Below are 15,056 nucleotides of genomic sequence, written 5' to 3' on the forward strand. Positions count from 1 at the left end.
GAAATCCTGCTTCACAGATGGCAGGCAGACCCAGTCTGGGAGGTCAGGTGTGCCTCAGCAGGGGGAGCCAATCAGCAGGCAGGTCCTTCCATCTCAATGCATGATGGGGGAGGGCAAACCCCAAAACCATAGAGCATGCCTCCGTGTCCCTGCCACAGAGATCAGTCCTCAAAACACCAGCAACCCTACAATAGCAACATTTGCTATCCACAACTGTGTAAATAAAGCCACACGGAAAGCAAATAAGAGTACTCGGTTTTTGATAGTGAGGAAGGAAGTATGGTTCTTAGATATGGCCAAAGCATGCTGACTTACAGTTCAGCTGTGGCTTGAGGGAGGCGCTCTGGGATCTTGGTCAGCTTCAGGTTGGAACACTCGACCACGTTGGCTTCACAGCGGCACTTGGGGGGGCAGACGACGTCACTGTGACACTCACTGTTCAACTGGTAATCTTCCGTACCTGCCACCAAGAGAAAGCAATGAGAAAGTGTGAACACAGAGGTGTGTGTGAATACTTGGGACTGTTGAATAAGAATTTTCTGGAAGGGGATTCCTTCTGTCTGGGGGCATGAGGCCTCACTCTTCTCCCAACATTCCTGCTCACCCAGTCCCAGACCGTCTCCTGTTGAAGGAGGCTTCTACCATGGCTGCTTGAAGGTGAGTAGAAGCCACCAGGCAATTGGGAACTCTGCTTTATCAGTGTCAGGGAACTGCCATTGGAGCCAGAGGCGGAGGGAAGGCTCCGGAGGGATGCCGGAGAGGGTCCCAGTAGGGAGAGAGGCAGCCCATCTGCTAGGGAAGGAAATCAGCGTAACACCAGTGGAGAAGGGGGGCAGAAGGGGGAATCGGCGAGGGGGCTCCAGGACTCATCGTCGGAGACCAGTGGGGAGAGCACAGGTACTCCGCTGCCCACACCCTCCCTGCGCAGAAGACTTCCACGCAGGGAGAGTAGGAGGAGACTTGGCGTCAAAGAACTTCTTTGCTGGAAGAAGTTCAAGAAACGCCCACTGACAGATTCTGCCAGTGATTGAGACAGCCACGGGTGAAAGGCTGTCCAGACAGAAAGGGTTCAACCAGGCAACCTAGCCAGGAGTGGCGGCAACTTACGCACGAGCAACCCCTAGAACCATTACAATCAGGGATCCCAGTTGAATGCAGAACTCATAAATAAAAATATATAAATCCTCTGGCCAGCATAATTAAGCCAGAAATTTCTGTACATAGAGTAAGGCTCCAATAAGTGGCACCAGCATCAAGTAGCCAGAAGCAGTGGAGACTTGACAGATTGAAACTGGCTGTGAACCACCTGTGGCCTGTTGAGTTCACCACTCCTGTGCTACAGCAAATGGAGAAGGTAGATATGAAAGACAGAGACTGGTTGATCTTGTTCTGAGCCTCTGGAAGGACCACAGTGCCTGCAAACAGTCCATGCCACCACTGCTGGATCTAATGCAAGCCATTAAAAATACATCATAACAGCAATCCTGCAAGGCTGCAACCTCATTTTGCCAGTAGTGCAAACATACCACAAACATTCTCATGCAACTCACGTGCAAATTCTAGCATCTCCATGCTGGCTCCCTTACCTGGAATGAAATACTGTTCTTTGGCTGTGAACAGAAATATGCAGAGTGTTAATCTGAGTGCAGCAAACTTAAGATATTAAAGGCCGTGCTGCTCATAACTTCCTCAAACATGTATGAACGAGTATATATACTGCAGTGTGTGAAATGAAAACAGAATGCGTATTTCTGTCCAGATACATATGCTTAGAAATGACATCATGCATATTAACTTAATATGTATTTCTGATGAAAAATCGACAAATACACCACCAGCCATCAATGTGTGCACAAGATGTAAGAGTTAATTTTTAAAATAAGAGAACAGAAACACTGCAGTTTTTCAGCTGCGGGGGGTGGGGGGGATGTTTCTACAATATCTTCTCCTAGTTTTCACTGAGGTGCTAATGTCAGGATCCCTGAATAAGTATGCAATGAAGTGCTAGGGAAACATCCAATATCTGCTCTGTCCTGATCCCCAAATCTATACGCAGCCCTACAGAAGAAGATTATTCATACGGGAGCAGCGGAATTTCTTGCTCTTGATCTGTCCGATGCGCTTGTTGGCGAGGCGGCGGGGGCTGGCACAGCGAGCACCACTTGTTTCAATAGGATTGGCACGCAAGAAGTCTGCCAGCCACTTCAGGTTGCAGTCGCAAATAAAGGGGTTCTGGGCCAGATGGCTGTAGAGGGAAAGAAACAAGAGCAGCTTGAATTTCAGAGTTCTTCTGGTGGCTGCTGTCAGAGCAACCTTAAATCTAGCAACCAAAATGCTGCTTCTAAGCTGGCATAATGCTGAATGCTCTTGTAGGCACCCCGAAGGCAAAGTGGTCCATTTCCTTGTGACCTCACTTTCGTGCCAGGATGTTGGGCTCTGCCAATGGCCCTGGGCCACCCTCTACACTCTAGGGCAGTCTTCCCCAACTTGGTGCTCTTCAGATATTTTTGGAACAACTTCCATCCTTCCATTAGCTCCAGCCAAGTTATGGGAAGACGCCCAGTTAGGGAAGGCTGGTCTTGAACATGGTTGCAAAGGCATGGCCTTGCAAGGCTTGTTGCTCTCTTTGTAGAGCTCTGCCCCTGTGGTAATCTCCTGCCTTGGCCACAGAATCTTACCTGCCTTCTCAGTGGGACCCCAGTGTTCCAAGGGCATTTCCTCCCTTCCTCCCACAGAACCCTGTTCTCATTGGACATATCTTCAGAGAAGCCCGCACTCACAGAGTCTGGATGGCTCGCAAGGTGGCAAAGGTGCCCTTGGCCAAGGTCTGGATCTTGTTGTCGTACAGCGAGAGCAGCGACAGGTTCTGCAGGTCAGCAAAGGCATCAGCCCGGATGCAGTTGATTTTGTTGGCATTCAGGAGCCTGGAGTGAAGGAGCACAAAACACCATATCAGTGTGTGTGTGTGTGTGTGTGTGTGTGCGCGCACTGTGGTGGTCGTAGTGGTAGTGTCTATCACACACACACAAAATATTCTTGGCCATTGCTCACAGCAGGGGATTCCACAGATCCCACCCACTCAACTAACACCCAGCATGTTACTCACACAGCCTAGACCAAGTGATAGTAGGTCAGAGAACAAAACGGTCACAAAGAAGATAGGTGAGGAGACAGGATACCCACAACCCTTCCCTGAATCTGAGGTGGACAGAAGGGAGCAATAGTATAGATCAGGGGTCGGCAAGGTTTACCTCGCCTGGGATGGTTCACGCCCGTGAAGATTGCTCCATGGGCCAGATCGCGCCTGCGCAGATGAGATTTTCGGCATCTGAATCTGCACAGACGCGATTTCTGGCGCAGCAGAAGCAAGTCTCCACTCTGCACTGCTCCAGTTTAGCACAGCGCACAGGGACTCACCGAGCAGGCGGCTCGTGGGTTGTTTAAACAACCCCCATGGGCCACTTGTGGCCCATGGGTTGCAGGTTGCTGACCCCTGGTATAGATGAGGAATATAGGCAGATGAGGAGGGAAGCAAAGATTAAAGCTGGGGAGAAGACAGTAACTCTAGATGGGATTGTGGAGTAGAAAGACACAGGGGACAGTGAAGCAGGCTGTGTGGAAGATGAAGGCAGGGAAGAAGAAAAGGCTTGTTAAGGAGAGTTGCAGGTTCCAGGGAAGAGATAAAGGGCTGTCAGGTTTGTACAGAAGTATGCTGAAATTGTATGGGAGCCAGATGGGAGGTCTGGAGCCCCTTTGCCATCTGGATCAAGGTTTCCACACTGCCACTCGCCCCCTGCTATAGTGATGTCCAAATGGCCCTCTAGCTATCCCTCTCACTTGTGCTTACAGTAGTTGCAGCGCATACAAGCCCCCGAATACCCCTTTGGGCAGCTCTGTGATCTTGTTCCCGTACAAGACTCTGGAAAAGAAACAAAACCAGTGCTTGAATTAGTAGTGTCTCTTGGTGGTTAAGTCCTGATGTATCTTGAGGAAAGAGGCCATCTTGAACAACTGAACCCAGGCTCACCCTTCATACATAGCGGACGTAACGATAATGAGACTGTGAGGTGCCAGCTGGCATATGATGCCAGCATCAGGGAATCTGGATTCAAATGTGATTTAAGTCCCCACTGAGGCCCGGTTCGTATATGCAAATGGCCATATGCAGCCACTTGAAACAGCCAGGTAGGCGCAGGTCCAGCGCAGCTCCACATGGCAAGCTGCCTGTGTCAAGTGCATAGCTGTCAATGTTACCCCTTTTTAAAGGGAAATTCCTTTATTCCGAATAGGAATCCTCGCAAGAAAAGGGAAAAGTTGACAGCTATGGTCAAGTGGCTCCCCGCAAGGTTGCAGCAGTTTCACTTGTTCCATTGTAAACCTTCAAAAGAGAAGAGTTGAAATGGTGTGGTTGAAATCGCCATAGGTCCATGGAGAGCTGCTTCATGCAAACACTTGCCATCAGGAGCTGTGCCTGCAAAATTGCATTTCAAGAGACAACCATGACACAGATTGCTCTTTGGAATGGAGCCACATTAACTTGCTGGTGCAGTGGATGGTGGGGGAATGTGGTGGGTGGGTGGAACTCACATGCTAACATTATGAGCAGCAAATGGGAATTAGAAAGGCCAAGCAATATGTTGGCCAAGGAGGCTGTGAGTTGGAATTGGCATGTTCAGGAAGCCACAGCGCATAGCCAGTGGTAGAGTGGTAGAGAATATTCTCACGCTGCATGCAAGTGGCATTTCACTTCCCCACCTAGACTAATGTCTGCCATGCTTGCTCCTACTGAGGCTACTTACAGAGAGTTGAGTGAGCGCAGGCCTTGGAAGGCATCAGGTGCAATCTCCAAGATCTGGTTGTTGCTCAGGTCTCTGAAAGGCAAAGACAAAGTTAATGCTCCTACGCATGTAGTCACAGCTCCTTCCTTTTCTGAAGGTGCCTCTCCCACCTTGTGTTCTTTACAGGGTATAATAAAGGTTTCACTCCTGTTCCTTAGCAGGACTAAGTTGGAGGTGCACGTCAGCCAATACAGCTCTGTGCTCCCTCGAGTATGCCTTGCAATGCAACACCTGCTTCCCCTCTGCCCATATCACGTCTGGACAGAAGGTATTGCCTTAGGCCTGCACAGACTATTTGTCCATCAAGCCCAACACTGTTCACTCTGGCTGAAGACACTCACATCCTTCGTAGCTTCTTATATGATGAGAAGGCTCCAGGTGGGATAGACTTGATGCCATTCAGTTCTAAGCGTCTGCATGGGAAACAGAACACAAGAAAGCAAATCAGCTTGACTGCACCATGGGAGCAACTGAAGTGCCGTCTCTTCCAACAAGGATGCCACTGAGATCAGGCAGGAGGTAGTCCCCAAAAGTAGGCAGACAGCTGTATTCCTAGATAGTTCACTTTGACACATCTCCCCCAGTTCTCTGGAAGCACAAATCTCTGATCCTGGTACAACTTTTAGCCACAAAAGGGACTGGCAAAAACTAGAGTCATCTCCGCATAAGGGAGGAGTGGTGAAGCTTTATGGACCAGTGAACCACATCTTTATCTCCCCCTACTCTTGTGGGCCAACTTCAACAGTCAGCAGGGCCACCCATATGCCAGTCACCTGACACATAATGGCATCAGGTGATCGACACCTCTCAAAGCTTTGCACAGCACTTCCCAAATGCCCAAACCAGGTGATTGTCAGATGTTTGGGAAAGCACTGTGCAGAGTGCTTTGCTAGTCTCATGCTTGGTGCTTGGGAAATGCTGGACACACGCCTCTCAAAGTGCTTTGTGCTTCGTTTGCCAGACACATGGCAACTGGCTGATTGTGGGGTGTTTGGAAAGCCCCTTTCAGTCATGCCCTGTCCTCACATCATGCATATGGCTTGAGTGAAATGGCTTGGCAGGCCAAATCTGGTCCATGGGCCAGAGGTTCCCCACCCCTGACATAAGGTCACAGTTGAGAATTGCCCTATGGTGCTCCTTAGGCAACAATATATTCCCTGTTCCAATGCCAGCTGAATCAATACTAGCCAAAGGAGACAGGATCGCCCAAGCATAGTAGATGTGATTAGGAAGGGTGCTAGTGCTCAGGTCCCACCACCCCCTGCCTTCCCACCATGTTCCTAGTATCCACTCACATCTCAGTCATAGTCTCAGGCAAGTTGGCAGGGATGGCTGTCAGCCCCTTGCCGCGACAGTCCACAATGCCATTGCTGCAGGTGCACATGGCGGGACAGGAACCTGATGAGAAGCTGCAGATTTGGGTCCTGGTAGCATCCATCTGGCCTGCAGAGAAGAATGCAGAAGCTTAGTGCATCCTCTTTGCATAGGGCTTGCAACACACAGCACTGCAGGGCATCCCTAGCCCTGCCTACCTGTTCTTTGCTTGTGGAACATTGTGGTCTCTTGGGGTTTTGGAATGTGTACTTTCTTCAGAGCAGCTAGAGAGCCTTTGGGCCACAGCACGCCCTCCTCTCACCCCTCTGCACAGATGTTTACACGTAGAGATGAATACATATGCAGGCATATACATATGCAGAACTGCTACACAGGTTGATAGTTCAAATCAGCAGAGACAAGAAATGGACAGGGGAGGGCAAGTGCACAAATGAGCATGAGATAGAAAGGGCAGCATGGTGCACCATTTCACAACACTGAGGAGGAAAACTACATAAAGAGCACAGAGAGCAAGCGGGCATCTTTCAAGATGGCAGCTTCCAGCACTAATGGTTTGATAGCTTCACACTGTCAGAAATAGAAAAATGCAGGATAAAAGGAGACAATGCTTTTTAAAAGAATTTCTGGAGAATGAAAAGCAATTTCTGCAGTCCAGGCTGCAGTCATGCAACCACCATGGCCTGCACATGAGAGAAACTAACGTGTTGTGGTAAGAGGGTCTTGCATTTGAGAGACCAATGGCCTCTTGTGGCAGGTTTCACTTTGGTTCCAGGGCTGATATGCCTTGAATCTGAGGGCAGAAGGGGCCTCTCTCTGGTGATTCTGGGGGTATGCAAAGCTCCCTGGAACCCCATAGATGTCACTGACCTGAACAGCTGAATTCATTCTTCTGAATCTCTGCAACGTTGAGGCCACGGAGGGCAGCAGGGCCAGCACACTGTGTGAAGAGCCCAATTGTGGGGCGCTGGCGCAGCCACTGGGAAAGCCAACCCAAATGGCAATCGCAGAAGAGCTGGTTGGAGTGCAAGCGGCTGTAGGGACCCAGGGGAGGAAAGGTTGGGGGGGGGAAGAAATATCAATCACTGTCTTTCCACAGCTACCTTTTGAAACACCTGCATAGATACTGTAGGTAAAGCCATTTCTAGAGAAACAGACTTAGGTTTACTGAGCTGGAATGAAAATGTGGGGACATTTTCTGGGAAGGAGAGTCCAGTCCCATAGGGATCTGAAACTGTGGGGTTTGGGCCTTAGTACTCTGCATTCTGGGACGCGGGTGGCGCTGTGATGTAAACAACTGAGCCTTGGGCTTGCCAATCGGAAGGTCGGCAGTTCGAATCCCCGCGATGGGGAGAGATCCCGTTGCTCGGTCCCAGCTCCTGCCAACCTAGCAGTTCGAAAGCACGTCAAAGTGCAAGTAGATAAATAGGTACCACTCTGGCGGGAAGGTAAATGGCGTTTCCATGCACTGCTCTGGTTTCGCCAGAAGCGGCTTAGTCATGCTGGCCACATGACCTAGAAAAACTGTATGCGGACAAATGTCGGCTCCCTCGGCCAGTAAAGCAAGATGAGCACCGCAACCCCAGAGTCATCTGTGACTGGACTTAACTCTCAGGGGTCCTTTACCTTTACCTTTTTTTTTACTCTGGATTCCATGGACTGGATTGCTCTCACCCAGCATCCTGCCCACCACATTAATGCCACCGCTTTCTGTCCCATGATGCACATTGTCATTAAAGGAACCAACAACTCCCTGAACAGAGCTGTGGCTCTTTCTGCCATTGGGGGGCAGCATCCCACATCTTTGTAGGGCCCCAGGTTCTTGGGATCCTGGGCACAGGGTTAGGCATTACCTACTATGAAAACATCAGTGCCAAAAAGGGAGATCTGCAGGACCTAAAAGTGAAAAGTTGCCACCAGGATTCCTTGTATGGACTGATAGCTCCCAGCCCACCATGCTTTATGAAATGTCCAGTCTGCGGTCTTCCACCCTCCCCCAATCCCACTCCGCCCTTGGGCTGTTTCATCATGTGCTCACAAGGTGCGCAGTTTGGGCATATGGTTGAAGCTGGAGATGGGGATGGTGCTGATGTTGTTGTTGTTCAAAGTCCTGCAGGAAGGAGGAAGAGGAAGAGCATCAGTGAATGCTGGAGAGAAACATCTTGTCCTTTCATCTGGCTGTGTGTGCAGTGTACACACAAACAAACAACGTTCACAGAGTGGCACGTGACACTTCTCAGATTGATAGCACATCTTATTTTCAAAATCATTTTCAGCATGGGAGAAGCAAGGGCCAGTTCTAACACACCCCTACAACAGAGGATCTTAGAATGACAGATCAACAGGTGAATTTTAGGACCCATCTTAGCAAGAAAATTTACATTGACTAATAGGCCAGCTTCCCCGGGATTGCATGCATATTACCTTCATCTGACCCAACGCTCCCCTCAAGCTTGGGAGGAAGGCCCCGCTGACATTAGTAAGCTCAGGACCAGGCTCCAGTGGTTTGCACAAGGGGAGCTACTGGGCTTTGGGTTGTCACTTGATCACTTTTGAAACCAGACCAGGTATAATGTTATTTGTTTTGCTTTGTTTTCACCACTGGGATTTTAAAAACCCTCTTAAGCTACAATCCTATGCACAATTGCATAGTAATATGGTAGGGCAATTATTACTAATTATTACTGTTGTTGTTGTATTGATTTATCACCCGCCCTTTGAAAACAATTTAAAATTCAACATTAAAAACAGTTCAAAACAAATTAAATACTGAAGCTAAAGGGAGGGTATCCCATAAAGTAGGGGCCACCACTGAGAAGGCCCTGGTTCCTGGTTCCCACCAATCTAAATGATCTCAAATGCAGGCCAACAAGTAGGGCTTCTGATATCCACCTTAAAGCAAAGGTAGGTTCATACAGGCACAGCTTCTCCTTCTAATAACTTAGCCCCAAACCAATGAGGGCTCTAAAGGTGGAAAATAGCACTTTCAGTTCTGCTGGGAAGCACTGCAACTGATACAGAATCGGTGTAATACCAAAAGACCTCCATCCTTCTGGGGAGAAGGAATGCTACCTGGACCCTGTATGTTACCAGCATGGGTGGGAATCTCAGGATATAACACTCTAAGTTAAAAACATTTCTGATGTGGCCTGGTGCCTACAAATGAATAGTGGCCAGGAGTAGGGTGTTGAAGGGGAGAAGGCTATGGCCACCTGAGCCAGCAGATCATACACCAGTGATAAAGCTATAGAGAAAAACAGACTCTTTGCCCACATTTAGGGGTGGGCACTGTTTCTTGTGAAGAGTTAGCCCTAACCCCAGGGTGCTTCCAGGCCACCCTCCCATCAACTGAGCTGGATTCTACCACAGTCATGCTTCTCTAGGCAGGCTCTCCATCCAGCCCGATGGGACAAACCTTATACAGAGCCCTCCAGAGACACTTACAAAACTTCCAGGCCACGGAGAGCACGGAAGGCCCCTTCCTCAATGCAGCTGATGTGGTTCTTGTCCAGTTGTCTGAGTGATGAAAGAGGAGATTAATATACCTGTTCTCAATAGCTGTGCTGGCACACCAATATCTAGGAATCTTGACACAAAGACCAATCTGCTGCACTCAATGAAAGGAGAAGAAATGCTGGAGGACTTTGTGGTACGCATAAGTAGCACTGGAGAATGGCAAGTAGCCAAGAGGAGGAGAGGGATAGGTATGGGTGGGTGGGAAATATGATTTGGGGCACAACAGGCACTGCATTGTATCTGTGGGACACGTTCCCACTGCTATTATCCTATTAGTATTTGCTGTTGTAGAAGGAACTTTTGAGATCTTCCTCTACACAGTTGCTAGCCCTATGACCTCAATATGTGCATGCATGAAACATAATGCCAATCTCTCCAGGCCAATGTGGCATGCTGTGCTTCCCTATCCACTGCCCTGCTGGGCCTGGTCACTCACAGGTTCTTGAGATCAGTAGCTCCACGAAACGCCTTCCTGGGAACAGCCAGAAGGAGGTTCTCGCTCAAGTCCCTGCAGATGATAATTTTAAGAGAGCCATCTGTCAGTGGAGCGACAATGAAGTACGGGGGGGTTGGCAAGGTAGTGAGGCATCAGGTTATGAGGACTAGCAGGGGAATACTAAGCAGCAATGAAGAAATATTCTGCACATGCTCAGATGCATGACCACCCTTATTGTTTTATATGCACCAGAGTTGAGCTCTGGCACTGAAGAGGTGCTGTGTGTGGCCCAAAATACTGCTCTTTTCACCAAACACCCCCCAGGACACTGGCACAGCAAAAAGCATTATATTCTGTGCCCCGTTCATATAATGAATGGTTCATCTCATGCCATTTCTGTCATGGCAGCAAGATGAGATGACTGATTGTGGTTTGAATACCCTAAGCAATTTAAATAAGAATGCATGTTTTCAAACATCCAGTGTCCACCTGATTTATGGCAAGGTACAAAAGCAACCCAGTAGTCCATTTTAAAAATAGCAAAGGAGGTAACCTAATGGACAATGAAGATGCATATTCCAGTCTCTGGCATCTGCATGCAAGAAACAAGGTGAGTCACACCTCGGTATTATCAGATGCAAAACCTCTTCCAGCTCTTCATTCCACAGCATGCCTCATCCAGTATCCCTGCTGGCCCCTTGTATCTCACCAAGAGTCATGAAGGGGCTGGGAGAAAGGAGTGGACAGTTGACACTTGCCTTTCCCAACCCTGGGAGTAGAGGCATCCTCAGAACAGAAATGCCCAGTGACTGCTGATTTATTAACAAATATACTTGGCAATTCTATGCATCACACAAACACACACACACACACACACACACACACACACACACACACACAGAGTTCCTGAGTGGAAACTTAAAAGAGCACAAGCTGTGATGGTTTTTAATTGCCTTGCTGCCATTTCCTAACTTCCAAATTGTTTCGTGCAAGCCTGTAATGGCTCATGCTTATCAGTGAGGTGCCTTCTGATAAATTTCTGTATCATGAGACTAACACACACACACATGTGCACACACGCTATTGTGGACACAAACACACAGCCTGCTCCACCACCCCTGCAAACCTTTTTTGAAAATAACAGCTGCAATCTAAGAGCAGGAAGAAAGTAGGCTTGCCACAATACAGCTCAATCCTAACCAGGAGAGGGCAGCAGAAGCTCTTTCATTGCTGACTGATGTCACCTCTTCAATCTGTTACCTTTGAGACAGAACAGCAGCTCCTCAAACTTGGCACATAGCGTTGGGGAAAGGAAGTGTGCAGGACATCCTGGTTTCTTCTCCACACTTCTGCTAACAACCAACTTCTCCAGCTAAGTTGCATCATTAAAAAGCCTCCACTGTTTATAATGAGTGTCCAACACTCCTTTAGACTGGACCCTCATGTCGCTACAGGCAGCGGCTGTGCAACTTTTGCCCGCAGAGCCATGTTTCTCTCAGAGGATGTGTTTTGGAAGCAACTTTCTTCAGCCTCCCTCCCTCTGGCCCACACCCCAAGATCCCACTACAGTGGTACCTCTGGTTGTGAACAGGATCTGTTCCGGAGCCCCGTTCGCAACCCGAGCAGAATGCATCCCGCATCTGAGCGTGCGTGGGTCGCAATTGGCTGCTTCTGCACATGCGTGTGACGTCATTTTGAGTGTCTGCGCATGCGCGAGTGGCGAAACCCCGAAGTAGCCCTTTCTGGTACTTCCGGGTTGCTGCGGGACGCAACCTGAAAACGCTCAACCTGAAGCAAGCGCAATATGAGGTATTTTTTTAAAAATTATTTAATCGTTTTTTCGATACAAACAACCACAAAAAACTACAACAAAAACCATAATAACAATAATAACACAATTTGACAATTCATATTTAAATACACTGATATACCTATGACTGCCCCCTTTTAACAATATTTTCCCACCTCTCTCTCCGCCCCCACTTCCCTCCACTATCCACCTTATCACTTAAATATTCATTCCAGATTTCTTCATATTTATCCATTCTTAATTTGCGTCGACATACAAATCGTTCATATGTAGCTAATCTGTCCATATTATCAATCCATGTGCTCAATGGAATCTTTTTGCGGCTCTTCCAACTCATCAAAACAAGGTGTGGTTTTTTGCTTGTAATATAGCATGGTACATCCATTTTTTAATTTTTTTTTTAATGACTGTACTCCTTTTCTAAGGAGCATGAGATGAAAAGGCTTAGAGCTGAGAACATGTTCATCTTCGTATTCCTCTCCAATTCATCTCTGAAACATCTCTCTAACCCAGGCACTGTGGGGTTATCAGAGGATTGACAACTTCCTGGTAATATGTGAATGTTGGGGGCGACCAAAACACTTCCAAAGATTGACACATTTATTTATCTATCCATTAAGTTTATTCCACATGTGAATGGTGTATGCTATAAAGAGCCAATTTACTATTAGGAGGTGCTAAAAATAGCACTAGGGTTTTCATGTGATGGGATCCCTCACCAATCTCTATGTAGCAGCAGCAGCAGCAGAGACCATGGTGGGACCTTTCAACAGTTCAATTGCTGCTGCCAACTGGGAGGGGTGAGGCAGTGAGGAGGCTGACATGGTGCAATCACATCAGCTGTGCCAACCTGGTGCTACTGTACTGCTTTGGAGCCAATCTGGGGTTTGGACCACACCACCTGGTAAGCAGCAACAAAAATTCAGCTATTGGGAGGTGAGCATCACTGCCCCACCACACCATCTGCCTTTGATATATGGATCTATTTACCTAGGCAATTTAAAAAAGAAAAGAAAATCCAGGCTCCACTATTACTTTTCTAAATTTCTTTCAGGATCACCATCACCTTAATGGCAATTTTTGACAACTAGCTAGTGAGAAGTGTTTGTTAACCTTATTCCCTAACAGTGGCATAGCGTGGGTTGTCAGCACCCGGGGCAAGGCAAGTAATTTGCGCCCCTTAACCCGTGGATTTGCGCCCCCTAACCCTAACCCCCAGATGTTGCGCCCGGTGCGGCTGGCCCTCCCTGCACCCCCCACGCTACGCCACTGTTCCCTAAGGGGAATTGTTTCTAGCGTCTCATAGGTCTGGTTCACATGTGATGTTTAACATTAACCATAGTTAAAAAACAAACCATAGTTAAAGCTGTGGTGCCTGTCAGGCTTCCACTTAAGCCTTAGCTTATTATGCCACCGAATGGTTAAAAGCATCAGCAAGAGCAACTGATCCTTAACAGCAGTTTCAATTTTTTTGCCACTTTTCAACTGCAGATCTGTAGCTTTTGGGGCACAATAGCTCCTTAACCATATTTAAGACAGAGGTCTAAGTTCACATACAGAACTAAGCTGTGGGTAATTTTAACGAAGGTTAAAACTACAAACCTTGTTTAACAAGTGACCATAAACCATCAATGAAGCGGCTGGACTGGGTTCACACACAACACTAAGCCATGGCTTAATAAACCATTGTCTAATAAATAATGAATTAGCATTGTATATGAACCAGCCCCCATTCACACAATCCTATAAAACATCCATTGGGTGCATTTGGCCAGAGGCACTTGAAAATCCAAGGAAAGAACCTTTGGGAACAGGGAGCCAACATTTCTCCTCTGAAAGAGTGCATGATCACAAAACTGTTAGAACAACCAGGCCCTTGTGAAAATGCCAAAGCACAAATAACATTCCCATCTAATGAGGACTTTCAGAGTTCTAGACAACTCCACATTCTGTGTCATATTGAAAGTTTTTAAAACCATAGTTCTTCAGAAAGTAGGAGTTCCAATCGCTTCACGCTCAGAATTAAAAATCTGGGAATATTAGAGATTATTAGGAACTTCAAATCTTTCTGTCTTTGTTACTACAAATGACTTGGTTGGAGTCCACCAGCTCTTCACAGTGACTGATTCTATCGCTATTTTTATTCACTTTTGGATCTTTTCTTCTCCATGGTCTGGTCTGTCCCTAATCAATAGGACTCGCAACCTACTGCACAGATGTTGAGCCAAAGCATAGTTTGGAGTAATGTAAGCATCCACCCTCCCTGCCTTTGGAGAGTTCATATTCACACTCCTCTCTTCAGGGAGGCAGCTGCCCTAGAGGTGAGTGGAAATAATGGAGAAAATCACCCTGTTCTCTCCCTGTTCACGTATGAACCTGTTTTCATTCAGTATCACAGTAACTCCAAGGAACATTAAGCTGCCAGTTTCCCAGACACAAATTGCTCCAGTCTTGATGAATGACAGCTTGTAGCAACAGCTTTGTCTGGCTTTAGAGGAACGTTCTGACCAGTACTTGCACTATCCTGCCATCCCTCCATTTATGCTGAGTCAGATAAATCAAGACCCCCAAGAAAAGCAGCCTTATTACAGAATGAAGGATCATCTCTTAGTGAGTGAAAACTAGGAGACCCCATAACCAGTATGCATACAACAAAGTATGTTTCAAGCAATGCAAATTCTGGTAGGACTACACAGCAGGGCAAATATCTCCCAGGCTCTTCATCTGACTATGAACTAAATGCCCTTTAATAGCAACACAAATAGAATATGAGGTTCATAAAACTAAAGTGCTTACGTTACTTTTGGCTGCTCAATGTTAAATAGGCAATAAACACGGGTGGGTGGGTTTCCACATGTGATGGGAATGCTCCGTTTGGACAAGGGTGTTCCAAGAATCTCTTCCATTCTACTGCAAATAATTTCAACAGACCCCCAAGTCACCCTCATTGTTTATATTTCCTGATACAACATGATGTGCAAAGACTTAAACTATTTTGTCCAGAAAACATGCTGATTTCCTTTAATTATCTCTGCATTTAGTTTAGAAAAGGTTAGCTCATCTCTTTCACCCAATGACTCCTTTAAAACAGGCATGACCACCAGCCTCTCCAGGGCAATCTGAC

General features: G+C 47.4%; 2 protein-coding genes across 2 annotated transcripts in view; one reads left to right on the forward strand and one right to left on the reverse strand.

Moving 5' to 3' along the window:
* The window catches only part of SLIT1 (slit guidance ligand 1), a 127,036-nt gene that overhangs the window by 30,473 nt on the left and 81,507 nt on the right, over positions 1–15,056 (reverse strand). The window contains exons 5-16 of the mRNA XM_083737927.1: positions 10,123–10,194; positions 9,615–9,686; positions 8,209–8,280; positions 7,041–7,204; positions 6,134–6,281; positions 5,180–5,251; positions 4,800–4,871; positions 3,848–3,919; positions 2,781–2,924; positions 2,082–2,245; positions 1,587–1,610; positions 316–460 (exon numbers count right to left, since the gene is read on the reverse strand). Of these exons, the coding sequence (XP_083594053.1) occupies positions 316–460; positions 1,587–1,610; positions 2,082–2,245; positions 2,781–2,924; positions 3,848–3,919; positions 4,800–4,871; positions 5,180–5,251; positions 6,134–6,281; positions 7,041–7,204; positions 8,209–8,280; positions 9,615–9,686; positions 10,123–10,194 (1,221 nt within the window). The remainder of the gene's footprint in view (positions 1–315; positions 461–1,586; positions 1,611–2,081; positions 2,246–2,780; positions 2,925–3,847; positions 3,920–4,799; positions 4,872–5,179; positions 5,252–6,133; positions 6,282–7,040; positions 7,205–8,208; positions 8,281–9,614; positions 9,687–10,122; positions 10,195–15,056) is intronic.
* The window catches only part of PGAM1 (phosphoglycerate mutase 1), a 152,485-nt gene continuing 149,340 nt past the window's right edge, over positions 11,912–15,056 (forward strand). The window contains exon 1 of the mRNA XM_083738052.1: positions 11,912–11,931. Within this exon, the coding sequence (XP_083594178.1) occupies positions 11,927–11,931 (5 nt within the window). The 5' untranslated portion in view covers positions 11,912–11,926. The remainder of the gene's footprint in view (positions 11,932–15,056) is intronic.

This window comes from Podarcis gaigeae, assembly GCF_964106915.1.
Source record: "Podarcis gaigeae genome assembly, chromosome: 5".
Classification (NCBI taxonomy): Eukaryota; Metazoa; Chordata; class Lepidosauria; order Squamata; family Lacertidae; genus Podarcis; species Podarcis gaigeae.